This window comes from Astatotilapia calliptera, chromosome 6, assembly GCF_964374335.1.
Source record: "Astatotilapia calliptera chromosome 6, fAstCal68.1, whole genome shotgun sequence".
Taxonomy (NCBI): domain Eukaryota; kingdom Metazoa; phylum Chordata; class Actinopteri; order Cichliformes; family Cichlidae; genus Astatotilapia; species Astatotilapia calliptera.
The window spans coordinates 18,363,385-18,382,229 of record NC_137427.1 but is presented as its reverse complement, the minus strand read 5'-3'; the positions used below and the strand labels follow the sequence as shown (position 1 = coordinate 18,382,229).

Here is an 18,845-nt window from a genome sequence, read left to right as displayed (position 1 = left end):
TAGCTGTCGAGCTGGTGGGTAGCAGACGCCTCTGAAAACGTCGAAGCACTTTTGCAAATATGGGATATCTTGATAAACCGAGCAGATATTTGATGTTTACACAACTACTTTCTCGCCTGAAAATATGTTAAAAGTTTATTTTGTGACCCAGAAAGATTAGTATGAGTAATTTTAAAACTTAGTAGCGGCCGCCATTGCTGGAAACTGGAGTTTGGCTGGGCCGCGCTATGAATTCTGGGATATGGTAGTAATTTGGACAGCCTTATAATCGCAGTATAATCGCAGCCTTTGCGGTTAGAAAATTGCACTTGATCATGTCGCGATATTATCGCAAATGCGATATATCGTTCAGCCCTACTATACACTATACACTTATATATAATGATTTATTAATAGGGGAGAAAGACCATAATAGCACCGTTTTGTGCAGTTTGCAAATAGAGATTGAAGAGCAATGTTTAAATAAACATCAGTATAACACTACACCCCATCCAAAGCCAGAAATCCTGGTAAATCCCCTAACCGCACAATTTGGTAGCTCAAAAGAATAACTTTTTAGTACTATGGTTAAAAATCACCCCAAGATATTATATTATGCAAAAACTGGGTAATACAAGGCAATAATAGCTCCGTTTTGGGAAATTCTCGAACACTGAGACTGATGTCTACCTTTCAAATAAGCATGAACTGATACACTGTTACACACCATCAACACTAGAAATGCTGTAAAGTCTCCAGACTGAAGTTAATATAAGGATAAGTACACTGTAGCAACATCAAATTTCCCCCCCAAAGCCAAGTCTCAAAACACCGCCGGTCTTCAACATGAATCAGTCGAGAGATTTCTCCTTGCAATTCATCACAGAAAATCAGGGTCCCAAAAACTAAACAAATATTCTCCACCGGCTGCAAGAGAACATTTTTCTTGCTGACATTTTCATACCATTTCAGTGCAGGGGCTGAGATGAAAGTACAGCAGGGTGATCCACCTACATTAACGTCCTAGTCAAGTCATTTGTCCTCAGCGCTGTCGCCCCAGGCAGGACCTTATTAGGTTAGAGAGAGCCCCGGTTCCTACGCAGAGTGACAACAAAACACGGGCCGCTCAGCAGCAGGCCAGATGGATATTGAAGCCGACAAGCTACTCTCGACAATTCCCAAAATCTGACCAGAGCTGAAGATGCAGGGTGCCGTTATGAATCCTCTGTCACCCTGAAAAATGCAGGACTTCCCCGGTGCTGCACTGGAATGCAATACAGACTGATTGTGTGTTGTTGGGTTGGCGGGGAGAGCAGCACGCTCATTTAAAATCGGAGAAGGGCAACGGCAGAGGCAGGAAATCAGTAGCTAATTTCTCTGAACTCATACTGCTGAAAGCACTCAGCTTCTTCTTCCCTTTTTCTTTTTTTTCTTCCTTTCACTGGCTTTATTTGCCCTCGTTAGCTGAGCATTCAGTCATTCACTGCTTGCTGCACCGATTTATAAACGCACTGCTGCTCTGTAGCTACTTTGTAGCTTTGACTCAACAGAGCACTTCCTCCCACTCCACTGTGATGACATCAGAGCCTAATGAGAAAAACAGCAGTGTCAATAACCAAACGGGAAAGATCCCATTATTAGGCCACAGCGGTATAAATTACTTTCTCTCTCTACCGCAACCACACCCCTGTTCTGCTGGCTTCACAGGTCAGAGTTCAACTCTTGCCGTGTCGTCAGCAATAAAGACTTTTTTTAAAAATCAAGAATGGAAAAAAAAAATAAGGAAGGGAGACAGCGTGCTTTGCAGGAGCCAGGGTACCAGATGCTGTAACATTTTCCAGTATTTACCCTCCTCCTGAAGATTAGCTTTACAGACGGCCTTCTCTGTGATTTTATAGACGTTTCTTGGAAAGTCAAGCGTCCCGATTTAAGGAACTAAGGAAAACTGAACGTCACCCACCCCAGTTTGCTTCTGAAACCTTAATGGTGTCAGCGGGTAAGAGGTATAAAAATACGTCAGTGTTTTACATACACACACTGAGTCTGGGGGGAGGGGGGTAATTCGTTAAGCATGTGGCACAAAGCACAGTGGAAAAATGGTCTGTACAGATGAGGGTTGTTATTTTTTGTTTTCCCTAAAAGGCCAACGGTAAAAATTTAAACCCAGTGGAGATTTTGGAGTAATAATATAAATCTATGGATGAATTTTCTGCCTTTTACTTTTTTTAATGACATTATTTACTGGTTAATTTTTATAGTCTGCAAAATGTCAGAAAGAAAGTTTATGGTCACATTTCATGTCTTCAAACGTTCAGACTGCACATGTTTAATGAGAAAACATAGAAAAGTGGTGAAACTGCACGTACAGAATGTATGAATATTAAACTTAAGGACCACGTATGCTTTTTCTTATTTTCTGTCATATGTACAGTGTCACAGTGGTGTGCTATCATATTTAACACTCAAAATTTCTAATATTGAAGCTCGGTGCTCTAGTTTCAGACTGCTTTTTTTTTTTCATTTTTTACGTTTGGGTCTGTGTGATGTCAATGACAGGGGATATCTCGAAAACTGCCATCTCAGCTCTTGCTGTGAGAGTACAGAAGCTCCGCCCACTTTTTTTATTTAAGAGGGGCCGCCAATCCAGTCTAAAAGAAATGTGACCTTAAATGCAGAGGAATTAAACCAGCTCGATTCACAGCATGAAGTGATGAGCTAGACCAGGGCTCGGCAACCTGCGGCTCCGGAGCCGCATGCGGCTCTTTAGTCTGTATAGTGCGGCTCCGCGTGGTTTGGGAAAATAAATTTGAAGTATTTAGCTGAAGTGTATTTTATTTATGTTAGATCTTTTTTAATTTGTAGTTCTAAATTGGAAGATTATTGTGATATTGAAATATAAAAATAAAATTATATTCTATTATTTTTTCCATGGCTCAAAATAAGCGCGGAAGCCGGTTAACCCGCCGAAACGCCGTGCATTTATCGAGACTTTCAACCCCAGGTAGGCTAATTATGGATCTTCGGATCCACATTATGACAGCAGCTATTCTCAATCGTGAGCTATGTTAAAAACAAACACCGCTCACGCCTCACAGATGACACCTTACAGCCCTGCGTAAAGATGACGTGACTTCGTACAGCCCCGATTTGCAGATGCTGTGCGCAGAGGTTCGGGAGCAGAAGTCCCTTTGTAAACAAACATATGTTCAGCATATCTTTATTGACCACTTCTCACACACGGTTGCTGTACGCATACAGCCGGCTGTAGCTTTTCAGCTCACAACCCGACACATACCAACAACAGCATAGACGGCACAGAGGTTAAGGCGGCGAGGCGCGATTGCGGGTGCCGCTCAGGTACGTCCTCCTAGACCACGCCCCGTCATACACATTAACCAGGTAAAATACATATTTAGGCAGAATTTTGCAAATATCTATTTTTCTTTTTTCAGCAGCATAGTGCTCCAAAATCCCAAAGGCGATATAAGGGTGGCGGCTCACAACAGTTTTTGTTTGCTGGATCATTTTAGTTCAGCTGGGTGTCTTTCCTTTTGTTATGTTTCTTTAAGAGTTCAAAATGTGTTAATTACATAAACAAAATGTAATTTTCTCTGTAGCACTTCATGGATTTCATAAGCAACACACCTTAGTTGTTCACACAAAGCATAAAGGTAAAAAACAATATATACAGTGTTATCTTGATTTTAGATGTCAAAAAGTATTTGCGGCTCCCAGTGTTTTCTTTTGCGTGGAAACCGGCTCCAAATGGCTCTTTGGGTGTTAAAGGTTGCTGACCCCTGAGCTAGACAAAGGTCCAAAGAAGGATTATTTTAGGACACTTAACGTGGAGTTGGAAATGAATCTAACGGCTGCCCTTTATTTGTTTGACTTCATCAGACCTGCAATGACAGCATTAGAAGAGAAATTCACTTGCTATATAAAAATATAGGGCTGGAAGATGTTTTTAATTACTCTCTAGTGCACTAATAGGAGCATTACACAATGGACTACAGTATATAAGCTTCATCTGGTTTTCACCAATATCTGTGTGACGGCATCCCATAAAATCCAGGGCCTTAAATAAGGATCTCAGGGATCAGTGCGGTTATAATGCCCCCTCCAGTTTGAGATGTGATCCCATTAGCTGGAAACAAAGCCTCTTTGCTGCCAGTGATAGGGCAAATCTGTTCCTGCACCATCTAGGGAAGGAGGGGGTTCTCCTACTCTAATTTCCGGACTGTCCAGCCAGTTCACGTTCAATACGTTTTAGGGGCTGAAGCTATTGATCCGTGCTCTTCTCTCCCACTCTCTCTCACACACACACACTCTTTTCCCTGCACATCTGTTTTTAAGTGCATTACATTTCTAGCCGTGTCTGTCAGCACTCCCTCGACTGACAGCAGGACGACGTTAAAGCCAGCCATTTAGTTTTCCAAACTGGAGCAAACAAGCCACTTCACCTCCATTACTGGAGCTTTCAGCAATGGAGAAATAGCTTTCTGTCTTCCACTGGAGTACTTCACCCTACATAATCCACTTTAATGTTATCCAGAGCATCTTCGGGTCCTCATGTGACGCTCTATTAATAACAATATTTGACCATTTTGGGATCAATGAGGGAAAGGGGGGAAAAAACAACAACAAACTGATTATGCTGACTGCTAGTCCATTTTAGCAGTGGTGCTCATAAAAGCAGGGGTGTTAGGATCCAGGCAATTGGACTGATGAGGTTTAGGCTCCTTGGTAAAATGATCATTGTTTACTCTAGATAGCCTGCAGTCTGCCCCCCCACCAAAAAAAGGTCAAACAGTCAGATATGGACACTGACTCGTTGTAAAGCAAATGTTGTACACACTTATGCCACATAGGAATGTTTTCTTTCGTGTTTGGTGTAGTAAAATGCTGGATGTGTTTACATTCTTCACCCTCAGCCAGGGCTGTCTGGGTTTTCATAGATGATCTTTGGACAGGTTTTCGAATAACTAACCAGTTAACTATGAACCAGGCCAATACAAACCGGATTACTGCTATTCCCCTTTAAATTAACTGTCTGAGCTTCACCGTAGCATCTATAACAGTCCAGTTAACGCAGTGAGTTACTTTGTTACTAATCCAGCTCCATCTTCAAACAGCATGTAGAGTCATCTACAGCTGTGGTGGCATTTCCTGCACAGCTGGTAATGGGATGAGCAGTCACAGGCCTGTGTGCTGGGCCCTCCGCTACAGCTCTAAACTATCCGCAACTATCACACTGATCACGCATCTGAAACACCGGTAAATCGTGAGATTACATTAACAGCATAGGCCAAATTATTAAGAGAAACCTGGCCTTGCACCACGATTGCGTTTAGCCGTCTTTGCCTTATTGTATTAGGAAAAAGAAAAAAAAGAAAAAAACAAAAAACAATCCTCTCTGTACCTGACCAACCTCGCCCATTCCTCCTGTGCCGTCGATGCGGGGACGCTTGCACTCAGCGCCGGTCGAGTCCACCAGAGCCGCCGCTGTCTGTCCGTCGGGCTCCGGGTCTCCTCGCTTCATGCCGCGAACAGCTGCAGGAGCGCCACCGGGGTTGGGATGCACCCCGGCCATGGGGTCCAGCTCTCTATCCCGGTCTATGAGACCCCGGGATACAGGCAGCATGATGGATGCAACGTCGGTCGACATTAACATTTAAAAATCTTTTGTTCCCTCTCTTCAGCTAAACGGGGCTAAAATAACCTAATCTAGTGCACCTCTGTGCTTAAATCGGCGGAGGGATTAAAACAGTCTTTTAATAATCCAAGTAGCTTTCACTGTATTTTGGGCCTTTGTATGATTCCCCCCCAGTGAGTTGATGTATCTGGAAATGTTTTGGCTGCCTGGCTTAAAAAATGTCACTTGAAAAAAAAAAATATATATATATAAAAGGAAATCTCACACAAGCACCGTTTTCCCTGTTATTTCATAACAGAGTCCCCTGTAATGCGAGCAGCTCTGTCGGGCTAATTTGCAGCTGTGTAGCCCCTGTCTGCTGACCGTGTATGTATTTACTGCGGGGATGCCTAAGAGGCCTACGTTATTTCAGATCATAACAAGCCAATTAAACAAACACCGATCAAAACAATGGCTCCTGAGCTTAGCCTACTGCCTAGTTTCCATTTGCTCCCCCCTCTCTTTCTCTCTCTCTTTTTTAACCCCACTCCAGGAGAGCTGTGTGTTTTTTAAGAGCACAACATCAATACCCTACCGCAACCTCAAGATGAAAAAAACCCTCAACATGTCTTCCCCGTCGCCCTTTTTCCTCCCTGTTAGCCACAGACTTTTACCACAGAGCAGAGGTTCACTGAAAGTCAATCCTCCTCAGGAGCTCTCTCTTCCCATGTTAGTCCGCAAGTCTGCGCTTAAAGAAAAGACGGCTTCTTCCCTCCCCCCAAAAAAACAAAAACAATAAAGCCAACCAACCAACCGAAGGACGGACAGGCGGACGGACGGACGCCGGGGCTGCAGCGTTTCCTTCTCCCTCTCTTTCTCTCGCTTATTATTTTCTTTCCGCTCTCCGCTTTCCCGGTGTGTTCATGTAGCGTGTGTGTTACAGAAAGGAAACTGTCCTCCCTCCCTCCTTTCCACCCTCCTCCTACTCTCTTGGTGTAGTCATTCCCCTCCTCCTATCTTCCGCTCTTGCCTTTGAACGCAGAGCCAGGCAGCCATGCAGCCTACAAAATACACGCAGTGTGCCGCAGTGCTTCCATACATTTCACCGAGGGGGAGGTGTGTGTGTGAGAGAGAGAAGGGGCGACACGCACTACAATTCAACCCCTCTCCCCAAAAAATAAAACTGTAACTGTAAGCTGCTTTTACTATTCACATTTTTGTTTGTGCGCAGTTCTTCAAAATAAAAGTTTTTGCTCTTTAATGTTGGCCACATTACATGGCTGAATATTGAAAGGGGTGGGCTGCTCGGGAAGATTTCATGCCTAACTCATTACACAACCGATACGCAGGCCAAGGTCTTCACACAAGCCCAGCTGTGAGTCATGCAGCATGGAGTACCTTATGTTCCTCTGGCATTTTTATTGCTTGGATGACACCCAGTGGTCAAAGGGTACCATGGGAAAGGAGCACTTCAAAGGGGAACTGTTGTAGCGATTTAAAATACAAACAAGAGCAGACTTGCAGAGGTTTATTACATGTGTTGGTTCAGCACAATCTCCAGTCGCTTGACCTGAATAGTCCCAGTTTAATTTATTTTGGAAAAAAAACCTTTTGCAGGAGCCATGACTCCTCCCACTCTACCTTGCAGACATTCTCGTTTTCCCTCCCCAACTCTGATAACTGGATATTTCGGGATATACACTTATAATCACAGTTGAGTGACTTCTGCACAATAAAGTCTCCCTTGCACATTACCGCAATGCACAGGTTTAGCATTTTAATCATTAAGAATATGCAACGGTTGTTTTTGGATCTCATGCTTTATAGCCTTTATGCCACACAGACAGCTGCAGCCTTACATTTATCATTTTCACATGTGGATTCTCAGAGTTAGTTTCTATGCAAAAATAATAAAATTCAAGCTTAATAGTAAAGTAGACAACTGCCCAAGGACACCAAGAGCCAGGGGTTTACTGTGAGTTGCACCTAAAAGGGTCTTTTAGGTGATTTGTGCCTTATTAAATAAACTCGAAGCTCAGCCCTTATTAGTGGGGCGACATTGGAGCATCTGTGGCTGAGGTGGTAATGATGGATTGATCCACAGCTCCTCTAGTCTGCATGTCAGTGTATATCTGAGCAGGTTACTGAACCAAGCTGGCCCTAATGCATCCATCGGCACATGTGTGAATGCTAGACAAAGTGTTAAGACCAGGGATGTCAAACTCATTTACATTGCAGGCTAATCTTATGTGGGTCAGACCAGTGAAACACCCCTTTCTTTGAGTGTACAGAAACTAAAATATACAATCTCCAAGACAGTTAGTATAAGGAAAATAATTTAAATTAACAGGATGTCTCAGTTTTTCCTACATGATAAAGAAGTGCAGCTGTAGTAGAAGAAGAGTTCTGCTGACAGATTTACATACAATTTTTAGCTTAGAAATGTACCAAAAATCAAGAAATTATCAGGGTGTAGGGAAGGTCTACATACAAAAAAAAAAAAAAAACAACCTGTAATGCTTTGTCCAAAATAGAAGTCCACCACTACATTCTCCAAAGTTGTCCAGTGGGCCAGATTGGAGGCTTTGCCAGTCCAATTCTTGCCATTGGGTCTCATTTGTGACACCTCTTTCAGGGAGGGAGGGAGGGAGGGGGGGGGGGGGGGGTGTTGTACTAAGTACTCAAATTGAGTTGGGAAGTGCCATCAGAAGGTTTCCCCTGGCATACATGGTGGCTTTTTTGTAGAATGTGTTCAGTCACAGTTGTATTACTACTTGAAGCTGCATAATAATCATGAATAACATTCACATTCAAACTGTGGAACGAGCTTCCTTTAGAGATTAGACAGGCCAGTTCTTTATCCGTTTTTAAGTCACTCTTGAAAACCCACCTCTTTACCCTGGCCTTTGACACCGTGAGATGTTGGTTTTTATTTTAGTTGATTCGATGCAGTTTTATCTTGTTTTTGTTTTAATATAGGGCTGTTTTAATTTTGTGTTTTATTTATTTTGGTTTTTTCTGTTATTCTATTGTTTTAACTTCTTTTCTGTACAGCACTTTGTTCCTGTGCTGGGTATTTTAAAGTGCTTTATAAATAAAATTGGATACTGTGTAATGAGGTCAAGCATGTCATTTCTGTCCATGCTGAGGTTTCTACCTCATTCTTCGTGCATAGCCTCCAGTCATCCTGCTCTAAACATGCACATGTTTAGAGTACTCCACAATGATAGCATGTCCAAACAAAGTTGCCTCCCACTTTTTTTGATGTACTGCCACTTCCTACTGTAAAAGCTAATGGCTGTCAGTTTAAAATAAAAAAATAAAATAAAATAAAAATAAAAAAAAACCCACACATGCTACTTGAGAGCTTTTATTGGTAGTTACGAGTGATGACTGAGGCCTGAAAAAGAAAAGGGAAGAAAAAAAAAAAAAAAAAAAAAAAGGGGCAAAGAAATGGTTAAGAAATTAACTTTGAAGTATATAAACAAGACGTAAACAGCTGTTTTACTAGTCAGACAATCATCTTGGCTAATTTCATGCATTTACTGTGGTGCAACTGAAAAAACAGGAAATGGCTCCGTCTGAATTAATAATTCAAAACTGTCCTCATTACTAAAACATTGTCCTGCTGTCATATGGAACTGTAGCTACTACTGGCTCTCTGGCTGTTCTCGGAGAGTAGGCGGCTTGTGAAGGAGTTCATTCATGGCAGTTTTGTTGCGATCCACCCGAGTTCACAAGAGTGTGCTGGGTGATTTGAGGACAGAGCGCTAATTATCCTCACCGTCACTGGCCAAAGCATCCTTCAACACAAGGACCATCACGTGGCGAGCAGATTTCAGTCGAACACATGAAGTAGATCTGAGAGGGAAGAAAAGTAGAGCAGGATTTAATGTTGTGTCCAGTCTCCAGAGTGTGCAGCGTAATATTACAAACAGCTGCTGGCAATTGAGATGGGGCCAGAATTTGCAGCTTACAAAATGGCTCCTCCACATCTCATTAGGAATGCTGCCTAAGAGATTTAGAGATATAGCCACAAATCGTCTTCAGACAACACGTTTCCACTAGATGAAAAGATAACTCATCTGAACTGGCACTAATAGAGAGTCTAACAAGCACACATTTGTTCACATTTTAACCAAATTAAGACAGGAAGCCTGGATACTGTACTGTGCAAGAGTCCCGAGTCACCCCTCATGTCTTTACAGTTTCCTTGCAAGGAGTCACACTTGTAATTTTTAACATGTGTTAAAACAGTTTATACCCAATAAGTGTATCCAGAACAAATGTTGTACATGTATACATGTCAACTGTTATGTCACAGGACATTATGAAATCATGTTTATCATTTCAAGTTTGATTTTAACATGCAGGTCTGTGTCTCTGTAAGCTTTGAGCTAACAGAGGTGTATTTTTGCAAAGCCATGGCATCAAAAAAAAAAAAAAGTCATATCCCAATTTAACAAACAATCCTATGTCTACAGAAGTATTTACATGCCTATAGAGTAGCCCAAAACCATTATATGCAGAACTCAAGTGGCTGTGTTCCTGCTTACCTCTTCATCCAGATCCTTAAACTCACCATCAGGAAGGAACTGGAATGTTGTGATGGTGAAGCGGCGGGTCTGAGCATCAGGAGAAAGTGGCTGAGGATGCGATGGAACAGCCTGTGGCGGTGCTGGGTCCAAAGGGTTGGGACATCTGTGGAATAGATGAGAGCCAATGTGATAACACGTTTTACTTTCCATGTAAAAATCAAATATTTGTGAGAAGAAAGTTTTGATACTCCTACGGACCTCTCCTCCTCCTACGAGCTCAGTTTTTTCCCCTCCTATGTTCTTTTCACATTTTTAAACCTACCCATTGTACAGCAGCACCCACACAGCTTTTCCAGAGCGGGGGTAGGCCACGCAGAAGTGTACCAGCAGAACTAAAGTGGGATCTGGAGAGTTGAGGAGCCGCACTTCCAGATTGAGAGGCTTCCCCAGCATCATCTTCAAGGGCTGGTGATACTGTGGGTAGTACCTTTTGTACTGGTCATCTGCCGTGTAGGTATATAGGAATAGCATTTCACTCTTTCATAAGCAAGCACAAGATCTCAAAGCTGAACTGGATGCAGTTTAAGATATTCATACACTGCCTAAATATTTAATTTCCCCCACAATTGTTTGTTATTCAATTATTTTTCCAATCCATCCCAACCAGTGTTGAATGGTTATTTGATATTAAAAAGCATTTTGTCTTGAAATTAGTACAATTTACCTTCAGCAATCCTTAGCTGAACTCCAAATGCCCCATAGGACTGAATTTCAGGACCGAGGGTGGGAGTTTTAACTATGTAGCTCACAGTCAGAACTGTTCCTGGCATGTACCTGCACTCCACCAGCAGCCTGAGAATTAAGACAGAAGATGTGATAAATAATATCTAGACAGTTTAATCATTTGTCATTTCTTCATCTTTGTTGCATGTTATTCATCCACCAAACTGTCCATCATGGAGTTATTCACTCCATCCTTCAGTGACATGACCGAAGCTTTCTGTGAACACTGTGGGCATATTAAAGGTAAATATGGGTCTGACCTGACAGGAGAATCTCTTGTGATAGTGCCATAGTTGAGGCTGATTGCCTGAACCATGTTGATGACTTCTACCATATAGACAACAGTTTCCCCCAACATCTGTTAGGACGGGGAAAAGAAATTTCTTAATGCAAACCAAAGGAATCATGGAATACAACTGGACTTTTCATTATTTTCCCCAATTAGCTATAGACTCATTAAATCAGCACTCTAGTAACTATAGGAAACACTAAATATTAGAAGTAAATTTGTGCACTGGTCAAATCTCACCACTCTGCGTGTCCCACAGCCATCCATCGGGATCTTAAACAAGGCGTAGTCAGAAGTCACTTTCTGAGGTCTGCAGGTGAAGTTGCCGGCAGCGACAAGCAGGGCAGGGGAAAGAGGGGGCTCCGTGATGGAGGCAGGCACAGAGAAGACAAAGTGGCGGTCAATAGTGCACTCTGGAGGGGGATGCAGAAAGACAAACACAGATACACATGCACAGTTATGTAAAGGTCAGATGAACCAAAGGTCAGAAATCTCAGGAGGCAATTGATAATGAGACCCAAGGTATCTTATACCCTTTTCACATTTTGTGTCACTGCCAGCTTGAATCATGCTGCGCTGGCCCTGAATATCCCTCTTCACACATCCAGCAGCTGTAGCGCTTACATTTCTGCACCCAAAACATCTCAAATGTACTCAGCTAAGTGGTGTGAAAAAGCCAGTGGGGACGCAGACTGCAGCTCACCATCCATGGGGTAGTAGCAGGCAGGGGGGTGCTTGTTGAAGCAGCAGCCCATGGAGAGGCACTGTGTCTGGGATAGAGAGCTGGATCCACAGGGGAGATGCTGTTCGTGAGGAAGGTTGCACTCTGAGGGACAGCACGACAAATGTCAGCCACACAGTTAAAATAACTCTGAATGGCCAGGAGAAAACAACCTTTGGCAAATTGAACAGCCTTTCAGAGGAGTAAATATTAAGTCTATCTACCTTGCCTGGGCCCCGAGATGGTAACCGGACAGGAAAACTGAGACTCCTTTTTGCCATTTAGTGTCATGTAGATGACAGTGATGATGTATAGTGTACCCTTTTAGAGAAAAATGTTTATACCAGAGTTAATAGGCACATAAAATAGTCAATTATACAAAAAGGTCATATGCTCAGTGTGAAATCCAAGTCAATACTTGCCTGCACACTCATGTGGCAGCGTGAGTGCAACTGTAGATTCAAATGGATTTTGCCATCTTTGCCTTTGCTTGCAGAGTACCCACATTGCTTTGGGGCATCCTTGAGGTTCATCTGGTTCCCCTTGATGTCTGAAAAATACATTTGGAAACGCACAACAAGTTATTTTTGTGTGCACTTTAAAGCGGCACAATTATAGATCTCAGCAGGCGTAAGGGGCTCCGTTTAAGCACTCCCCAGTCAAAATAAAGACCAAGTCTGCCACTCCCACTCACAGTAAACCAAAGCCCCTGAACTATGTAGTAGTCAACTCATGCAGAGATGATGGCAAACATATGCACCTGGAACGCATACACCACCACACAGACGCACACACCTTTAACAACTATTTCTGAAATGGGACCAAAGGGGAGCTCCACAGTCATCTCATGAGAAGAGCAGAAGATTTTAGGCTTTGGAACAGCAGACGGGCCGATCCCATCCTTGGTGGTGCTTGGTGGGGTTGGTGTGGGTAGTGGGGCATCTGTAGCAAGATTGTCAGAGGGGCTTTGAAATGGGCACTCCAGGTCCACAGTCCTGTACTGCGCCATGGAGAAGTCCCAAAACCGTAGAGGTAAGGAAATGGTCGTGGGAGTCTACAGCAAGAGAAATCAAAATCAATAAGAGCAACCACGCATGGTTTCAAGCGCCTGTATTCAAAAATAAAGTCTGCCAGTGGAGGTCACAAAACAGTTCAGCAGTTGGGTTGCAGAGAACATATTTAATTTAAAAAAAAAAAAAAAAAAAAAAACTCCACCCAACACAGATGCATGCAGAACCAGTGCTGCATAGTCCATATGGGATTAATCATAAATATGCGCTGCTGACTAGGAAGAACTGCCCGGCTGTGTTCTATATGCAAGCAGGACTTGCTGTAGTGACAACACAAATGGTGCAAACTGCCATCATCAGCAATTCAAAATAGCTTTATATCTTGCCATGTTGCTGTAGAGGACTGCAGTTCATCTGTGCATTTGTTCCCCCCATCCATTTATTCATAGAGTAATGAAAATTTAACAGACAAAAGAAAAATGGAAAGCAACCAGGCAACAGACTCAGAAATTAACAGTTTAACCAACACTTGAATAATTTTCCTGTCAGTCTGTCATTGTGATACCACTCAGTATCACAGTACTCAAGGATTCCCTTTGAGCTGCCTTGTTTTTAAATGCATGTGCCATTTTATCCTGCATATCCAAAACAATCGTCCACAAGAACAAAACCACTGACAGGTGAAGGAAACATCGATCGTTGATCATGTCATTACAATGCTGTGTTCTCTTTAACCTGCTGGAACCTGGCATCCTTTTGGCTCATTAGTATGACAACACCCACCTAAACACCATTACAATCTGAGTAGATAGAGGTCAGGTGTCAATGCCATAACAAGTCAGAACTGCTTTGATGGATAAATTGAACCTACACAAAATTTCAGGAGGTGGTTCTAAAGTTGTGTCTGACCGATGTTGACGTCTCATTCCAATTCAATGACTACACGCCTGAAGTTGGACATTGCATCATCAGCAACATTACGCGATTAAAAGACATACAACGGCTGCCTTATTTTCCAAGTTAGACATTTTCAATAATGCACACAGTTGGCATTTTGGGAATCAGTGTGCTATGCTCCCATTACAAAACACACAAAGCAACAATGCAAAAAAAAACCCCACAACAAACACAAAAATGACAGACTAAACGCACTGATCCCACCTGTAAGTAGCTGTGGCAGGCAGGCAGAGGAGAGTGGAGAATTACCCCAAAGCCCTCAGTCATCTGTAGCATGTACCCACAGAATGGAGCCACACTGGAGACGAAAGTCCAGATGTTTGTTTGGTCTGGAGTAGGAACCAATATTAGTTAGATAACTGCAGATTACATACATTTTTCATCTTGAAAGTAAAACCTGATTCAAACATACTGACAGTGTTTCTAAGCTCATCTGGTAAAAGCTACGTTATTTCAGACGTAAATGCACGCTTATTTTAAAACCATGGTTTTCTCCAATGTCTCTGGTGACAAAAATAAACAAACCAGCTTGTTCTTTCTGAAAGTCAGATTCTAAATTCTTACCTTACTATAACTGATTAATTATGAATGCAACAATAAAAACATACGGAAGCTAAACAAACAATGTTTCACCGTGTTTGAAAGGTTTAAATGTTAAAACATTTAAACAGGTCAGAGCCTGGTTAGAAATTAATTTCCACAGGAAATTATACTTGAGTCAGTGCGCCCCTGCCTCCACAAAAAGTGATGAAGACAAATTGTGTCGAACCTTCCACTAGAAAAAACTAAATCTTTGAGGGAAAAAATTAATAAATTCTTTAAAGCCATTGTAGGTTTCATCTTTGGTACATAAGTTTTACTAAGTTTGAGACTTCTACATGGTAAATGACCTGTATTTGTATAGCGCTTTACACTACATTTAGTCACACACACACACACACACACACACACACACACACACACACACACACACGATGGCAAGCTACATTGTAGCCACAGCTGCCCTGGGGCGCACTGACAGAGGCGAGGCTGCCGGACACTGGCGCCACCGGGCCCTCTGACCACCACCATGGGATACATCACTGGGTTTTTTTTCCCCCCTTAAGTAATCGCACAATTTGTATGTCTAATGCAGCAAACATGACACCTAGTTAAATACTTATTAGTTATGAGTTAGAGTTATGGTTTAAAAAATAAAATAAACATACATGTCAAATATTAAGTATATTTTGCTGTGATTTCTTCAACAGCACCTCAAATCACAAATATACCTGACTAAGGATTTCTTCTTTAACCGAGGCAGCTGGCAGTAAAATAATATAAAGTGTCACAGCTAGTCTGTTTATCTAACTACTTGCCAACACAAAGAGCTCTTATGTTTGGACAAACACCAACCTTTGACCTGTATAGAGTCTGGGTGAGTAAAAGGCAAGAAAGCAACCATCCTCCCAGTCATACACTGGAGATTAGGAGTCCATGGAGAGGGCCCAGCTGGGGTTGTAGAGCTTGTGGTGGGGGGAGTAGTAGTGGTGGTGGAAGGCTTTGGTGTCGTCACAGGTGGTTGAGTCTCTGGATACCGAGGCAGAGGGGGGTGGGGTGGAATGTAGTGTGGTGGGTAGAGAGTATGATAAACATGGTAAGGATAAGAGCTACATATTGTGTGACTGTAAGGCAGACAGATCTCTTGTGGAACTGGTTTCTGAGGTTCCTCATTGGCAGGTGTTGGAGATTCAGCTGGTTGTAGGTAAAACAGATTTGAGAGAAAATTGTAACCCCTGGTTTTAAAAGGGTCAAGTGGAGCAGCAGAAGGTTTTTGGTAGGACACTGGCCAATAACCATAATAGGAGCTGTAAGAAGAAGCTGGAGGACCTATAGGCTGTTTAGACTGAGATGGAGGAGGATATTGTGGACCAGGAGGCAGAGGAACAGGTGGCTGGTTTACTGGTTCAGGATAGTAAGGCATCTGAAGATAGTACTGAGGGTAAAGAGGATGTGATGGAGGTTTGGCTGGTTTTGTAAGTGGAGGAACAGTAGTAGTGGTGGTTTGAGGTGGTGTGGTTGTAGCTGGTGTCACTGTTGGGTAGTAGAATGACATATGGGAGTAATCAAATAGATACTGAGGAGGTAAATTAGGCACTTGATGTGGAGACTGTCCATTTTCAAGTGGACGAGGATTGGGATCAGGCCTGGCCAGCACCATGACTGGAGAACGGTAGTGAGAAGGTGGATATTTCAAGGAGCCAAAAGAATAAGGTGACTTCCCAGGAAAATTGGGCTGGTAACCGGGAGGACTGTCACCGGTGGGCTGAGGTGGCTCTTTGGCTTGTGGCCCAGGAGGGTAGAGCTGGAGGAACTGGGGCAGCTGGGGGAACTGGAGACCAGGATAGCTGTAGTCAGGATAGCCCGGAAATTTTCCGTGTTCTGGGGTTGGAGGTGGAGGAGGGGAAGGTCCAACGGGATCTGGGATGTTGGGATACTGAGGGTTGTCGGGAGACAAAGGTGGAGACCAAGGTGTAGAGGGTGCATAGGGGAACCAAGAAGTGACTGGGCAGGAGAGAATGTATTCATTATCACCAAATACAAGCTCAAGCTGGAGACCATCCTGTGGGGGGGGAAAAAATTAAAAGAAGTGTTGCAGATATTATTGCAAGCAAACAGTCTGGTAATCCAGTTAAAAATAGGAAAACTTACTCTACTGGTGAAACAAGGAGCACTGGAGTAGATGAACAAAGTATGCTCCTCAGACTGGGAGTCTATATAGTACGCACACTGTTCAGATACAAATGGATGCAAAGCTCCATTCACTGCAAGACATTGAACATACTTTTGTTTTTGTTTTTTTACTCAATTGACAATGAAAACCACCAGTGTTTAAAAATTGCATAAATTTCCACTATTCTTCAAGACCAGAAGCATTAAGCTATCTCCTAACTTTACATAAAATACACACACAAAACAAAAAACCTTTCACTCCCAATGCAGGTATATCCTTCTCCTGTGCATGTATCTGCACTGCCATGCCAAAGGAGGAGCAGAAGACTGAGGGTGGTGAAAGAGGGAACAAGGGTGTAGGAATGGATATCCGAATTGGGCAGGAGAGCTTCAGCGGGGTGCCCCACCACAGCAGGGGCAGCATGTAACTGTTATTCTGACAGAAAGCAGCACGACAAAGTCAGGGGCAGTTAACACAGACCACGAGAGACGATGATGGGCGTCAAACGCTGCTGCTGGTACCTCCTGGGTGATGTAACAGGCGTCGTATGGCACCATCATCTCAAGGTCACTCCACGATGTCCTCAGAGTGTAACCACAGTATGGAGGCAACTGAAACACCGAGATCGGAGAGGTTCCCACTGTAGAAACAAAAAGTGTAAAGAACTGGGGGGTTTGTTTTTTTAATTTCTTATATATTGAAATCACATGTGGTGAGCCCTCCCTCTGAATATAATGGTATAATGGCACAAAAAAATAAAATAAAATAAATAAAAAGAAGTACCCCAAAACAAAAAAAAAAAAAACAAAAAACAAAAAACAAAAAAAAAAAACAAAAAAAAAAAAAAACACACAAGACATGTCTTCCAACACCACAAACTTACCTCTGTCCACTGACAGGTGTGCAAATCCTTGACCGGAGGCAGTGAAGACCATGACATCATCATCACACTCCACCAGAGGACTCATAGCCTGCCACTCAGAAAAATGTGTACTGGACTCAGAGGATAGGCCCAAAACCTCCCCCTGAAAACCTAGAGGATTAAAAAGCCAAATACACATCAAAGATGTAGTTCTTGTCTTTAAATTACCCACCCAGTTTGGCATAGCAGTCATTAGATGTGCTGGGTATTGTTTGTTAATGATAGAAATGTGTAGCAGAAGCAGAAGTGACTGTTTTATCCTTCATGCTGGCTGCGCCCTACATTTCCCAGAATGCAAGTCGCTCACAGTTTAGTTTTCAGGTGTGCTGCAGCTATATGGGTATCCTTACTATACCCGACCCAAACTGACTCAAAGGAATTCCTACTGAAGCAACTAAAGGCTTAATAAACGCCAGCCTTTACTCACCACATAAACCACCTGTGAATAACATATGAGAGTTTGAGGTTAACCTGTAAAATCTGCTTGATGTCCATGTACAGACTCTGGAGTCGAGGACTTTGGTTTCACGCTAACATTCCCAATATTCCAAGACAAACTCTCGGGCACAAATTTGACGTCTGACTTCTTAAGGTCTTGTGCACTAAGATGTGGGTGTGGCTCTCCAGATCCAGGCTGAAGTTGAAGCTTGTGAAGTCTCTGTTCGTTAGATTCGCGCAGATCACCATATCCTGTCCCGGTGTGCTGTCCAGCTGGAGTTTTGTCCTGTTTAATCCTCTCCCCTTCTGTAGCTGTAAAACCATCCTCCCACTGTCCTAAACTTACTGAACAACACAGCTGAAACACGTAAAAATAAACAGTTGCCACAAATAAAAATATACTTTTTCCTCTTTTCTGTTTGCAAGACATCGCCGGAATGGACGCTTCTTGCCCGCGTGCGCGCAGAGGGCCTCACCTGAACGCGAAGGTGATCAATTAAGTCATCAAGCACGAGCCAATTAAAAAGCCTGCACAGAGAGAGAGCGAGAGAGGCTGTCGAGCGAAAGGCTTGATGGGAAATTTGATAACGTTAGCACCAGAATGAATATGTTTGCAAGTCTTTGGGTGAGTCTGGCTGTTATTGTTTTAAGGTTATATTATATGGTCCATCAGTTTTAGTATGTTAGGTAATTTTTAACGTCATTTCTAACAATTCCTGAAACTCAAAGACATCAGAACATTTTGGAAGCTCAGTATTTTGTAATTTTTTTATGAAATTAAATACAAACTTAAAATATTACCTAATTATCAAAGTAGTTGATTTTTACTTTAAAATTCGAATTGATGAAATATTATTGTGAAA

General features: G+C 42.7%; 2 protein-coding genes across 7 annotated transcripts in view; both read right to left on the bottom strand.

Annotated features, from left to right (window-relative positions):
- rbfox2 (RNA binding fox-1 homolog 2) overlaps window positions 1–6,713 on the bottom strand; it is a 43,457-nt gene extending 36,744 nt beyond the window's left edge. For 5 of the 6 annotated variants that reach the window (XR_013909668.1, XR_013909669.1, XM_026170733.2 and 2 more), the window contains exon 1: window positions 5,399–6,713. Coding sequence is in view for 4 of the 6 variants with exons in the window: in XM_026170733.2 (XP_026026518.1) it covers window positions 5,399–5,650 (252 nt within the window). In the remaining 2 variants the exon portion in view is untranslated. The remainder of the gene's footprint in view (window positions 1–5,398) is intronic. The other variant, XM_026170740.2, reaches the window with a different exon arrangement.
- Window positions 6,714–8,968: 2,255 nt separating this feature from the next.
- On the bottom strand, window positions 8,969–18,485 carry LOC113024085 (uncharacterized). Its single transcript, XM_026170726.2, has 18 exons — window positions 18,016–18,485; window positions 17,506–17,655; window positions 17,144–17,262; window positions 16,874–17,057; window positions 16,601–16,713; window positions 15,305–16,511; window positions 14,114–14,238; window positions 12,738–12,996; window positions 12,365–12,492; window positions 12,167–12,263; window positions 11,925–12,047; window positions 11,462–11,634; window positions 11,193–11,290; window positions 10,874–11,001; window positions 10,472–10,652; window positions 10,168–10,312; window positions 9,396–9,472; window positions 8,969–9,011 (listed from the first exon to the last, which is right to left on the bottom strand). Exons 1-17 carry the CDS (start codon window positions 18,410–18,412, stop codon window positions 9,398–9,400), a joined length of 3,702 nt encoding a protein of 1,233 aa, XP_026026511.2. The 5' UTR covers window positions 18,413–18,485; the 3' UTR covers window positions 8,969–9,011; window positions 9,396–9,397.
- Between the last annotated feature and the right edge of the window lie 360 nt (window positions 18,486–18,845).